The sequence below is a fragment of the Apium graveolens genome, chromosome 7 (assembly GCF_009905375.1).
Source record: "Apium graveolens cultivar Ventura chromosome 7, ASM990537v1, whole genome shotgun sequence".
NCBI lineage: Eukaryota > Viridiplantae > Streptophyta > Magnoliopsida > Apiales > Apiaceae > Apium > Apium graveolens.
In genome coordinates, this window is record NC_133653.1 from 240,134,586 (window position 1) to 240,137,363 (window position 2,778).

The following is a 2,778-nucleotide window of genomic DNA, read 5'->3' on the forward strand; positions in this document are numbered from 1 at the left end:
GCTTTATTTTCAGAACTTGTTTATTTTAACTATGTTTGTTTGTAACTTATTGGTCCTTCGCGACTAACTTGTGATCCTTTGGGATCTTTATTTATGCATTTTATTTGGTTTCATTTCATACTTATCTTTTATTTTTGACATTTGGTCTGTTAGGACTTGCATTCTTTAGATGCTCGTACTTAAATAAATTGGTAGACAAGATGATAGAAATAAACTTGCATAAATATATAATATCTCTGGAAAACGGATTCAACCCTTACATAAGATGGTTTTGTCGACCTTATTCATATATCTAATACTAAGTACTAGGAACACGTTAGGAATGTCCTAAATATAATAAACCTTCAGGTTTGAAGCGTTCAAGGTCTCTAACTTGTAGGATCCTCGTCATAATTTCTTCCAGACCTTATAAGCCCCTTCCCAGTTAGGGGCTAGCTTTCCTCTCTCCCCGACTCCCAATGCCTCAATCTTCCTTAAAAACAAGTCTCCTTGCCGAAAGAACCTATCATTAACCCTTCTATTGTAATAGAGGGAGGCTCTTCGTTTATGCTCTGCATTATGGGCATTGGCCTCATCTCTGACCTCATCAATGAGATCGAGAGAGAGCTTCATGCCTTCTTCATTGGTTTCTAGTTCATAAGCTTCTACCCTAGGTGATCCATGGGAGATTTCTAGGGGCATCATAGCTTCGGCTCCGTAAGCCAGCATGAATGGGGTAGCTTCAGTTGTCACTTTGTAGGTGGTACGTACGCCCATAGTATAGGCAGTAACTCATCTACCCATGTGTTACTCGAGCGTTCAACCCTTTTCTTAACTCTATCAAGGATGATTCGGTTAGTAACTTCTGCCTGGACATTTGCTTGTGGATGTGCAACCGAGGTGAAGCGAAGCTCTATGATGTTATCGTCATAATATTCTCTGAACTCTGCATTATCAAATTATTACCCATTGTCTCTGACAAGGATGTGAGAGATGCCAAACTGGCATATTAAATTTTCCCAGAAGAATTGGGTAATGTGCTTGGTGGTTATCTTGGCTAGTGCCTTTGTCTCAATCCACCTTGTGAAGTAGTCTATGGCTACTACGATGAACTTTCTCTATCCCGACACCACAGGAAATTGACCAAGTATATCCATTCCCCACATTACAAATGGGATGGGTGTGTTGATGGATGTAAGCCTCTCTAGGGATTGTCGAACTATTGAAGCGTGCTTCTGCCATCTAATGCATTTCTTTACATAAGCCTTTGCATCGGCTAACATCGTTGGCCAGTAGAACCCCAATTGAGTTATATTATGAGCGAGGGCCCTGCCCCCAGGTGCTATCCATATCCCCTCATGGGCTTCTTTAAGTGTCTCCTCTGCTTCAAGAGGTCTCAAGCACTTCAAGTACGGAATAATAAGGGACCTTTTGTACCGAAAGACTTCAATCGGCAAATATCTCAATGCTCTCACCGATAATTTGCGTGCTTCTTGGGCACCATCGGGGAACCATCCAGTCTTAAGGTGAATTTTGATTGGATCTATCCATCAAATTGACACACCAATTGGTCCTATAAAATTTATGACATGTATAGTGGGGGTCTTCAGGATGTGGAAGTAGATACTCCTTGGGTAGTTCTCGATTTCAGATGAGGCGAACTTAGATAGCACACCGGCCGTAGTGTTCCCCTCCCTCGGAATATGTTTAGCATACCATTCATCAAATTGAGTCAGTATTCCCTTCACGACTCTCAGGTACTTGGCCATTGTATCATTCTTGACCTCAAACTCCCCATTGACTTGAGCAACTACAAGTCTTGAATCTCCACAGATCTTAAGTTTTTTGGTCCTCACGGCTCTAGCCAAGCCTAAGTTGACTATTAAAGCTTCGTATTCTGCTTCATTGTTTGTATTTGGGAAGTCCAACTTCAAAGCATACTCAATCATGAACCTTCGGGGCTTTGCATGACTAGGCTTGCACCACTAGATTTTGTTTTGGACACTCCGTCAAAATGAAGAACCCAATATTCTTTTAGAGTCGCACATTCATCCTTCTCTTTCTCTTCTCCTTCTGGGTATTATCTCTTGTCCCCAACTTTTTGGTCATTAATGGTGTATTCGACCACAAAGTCTGCTAAGGCCTGAGCCTTGATGGCTGTTTGAGGCTTATACTTGATATCGAACTCTCCTAACTCAATTGCCTATTTATGAGTCAGCCACTGGCCCTTGGGCTATGAAGAATGTTCCTCAGGGGTTGCTCCATCATGACTTTGATCTTGTGGTCCTAAAAATATGGTCTTAACTTTCTTGAGGCTGTAATGGGGGCAAGTGTGAACCTCTCAGTGGTAGCATAGTTTAACTCTGCTCCATGGAGTACCTTACTTACATAGTAGACAGGCTTCTGGAGTTTCAGTTCTTCCTTTATCAAGACTGCAATCACGGCTTATTCAGATACCGTGAGGTATAAGTAAAGGATGTCCTACGGACTTGGTTTGGCCAGCAACGGGGCTTTCTTCATGTACTTATTCAGCTGCTCAAAGGCCTCTTGGCTCTCGAAATTCTTCACCTTCTTCGGGGTTTTGAAAAAGGGCAGGCATTTGTCTCCAAACTTGGAGATGAACCTCCCAAGAGCTGTGATTCTTTCGGTCAGCTTTTGAACATCCTCTATGGAGCATGGAGGCTCCATGTCTAGGATGGCTTTGATTTTATCGGGGTTGGCCTCGATTCCTCTCTTCGAAACCATGTGACCCAAAACTTTCCCAGACCCAACACTGAAAGCGCGCTTGGTGGGGTTTAA

The 2,778-nt window shown here is 42.6% G+C and overlaps 2 protein-coding genes across 2 annotated transcripts; both read right to left on the reverse strand.

Annotated features, from left to right (window-relative positions):
• Positions 1–387: 387 nt before the first annotated feature.
• On the reverse strand, positions 388–756 carry LOC141674581 (uncharacterized). The gene has a single exon (XM_074481291.1). The coding sequence runs from the start codon at positions 754–756 to the stop codon at positions 388–390; it is 369 nt and encodes a 122-aa protein (XP_074337392.1).
• Positions 757–1,097: 341 nt separating this feature from the next.
• On the reverse strand, positions 1,098–1,748 carry LOC141674582 (uncharacterized). Its single transcript, XM_074481292.1, has 2 exons — positions 1,655–1,748; positions 1,098–1,522 (listed from the first exon to the last, which is right to left on the reverse strand). Exons 1-2 carry the CDS (start codon positions 1,746–1,748, stop codon positions 1,098–1,100), a joined length of 519 nt encoding a protein of 172 aa, XP_074337393.1.
• Between the last annotated feature and the right edge of the window lie 1,030 nt (positions 1,749–2,778).

Coding starts and splice junctions, on each gene's coding strand:
- LOC141674582 (XM_074481292.1), bottom strand. CDS start 1,748: ATGGCCAAGTACCTGAGAGTCGTGAAGGGAATACTGACTCAATTTGAT. Junction 1,523..1,654: donor GGAGGGGAACACTACGGCCG/GTGTGCTATCTA, acceptor TTTGATGGATAG/ATCCAATCAAAATTCACCTT.
- LOC141674581 (XM_074481291.1), bottom strand. CDS start 756: ATGGGCGTACGTACCACCTACAAAGTGACAACTGAAGCTACCCCATTC.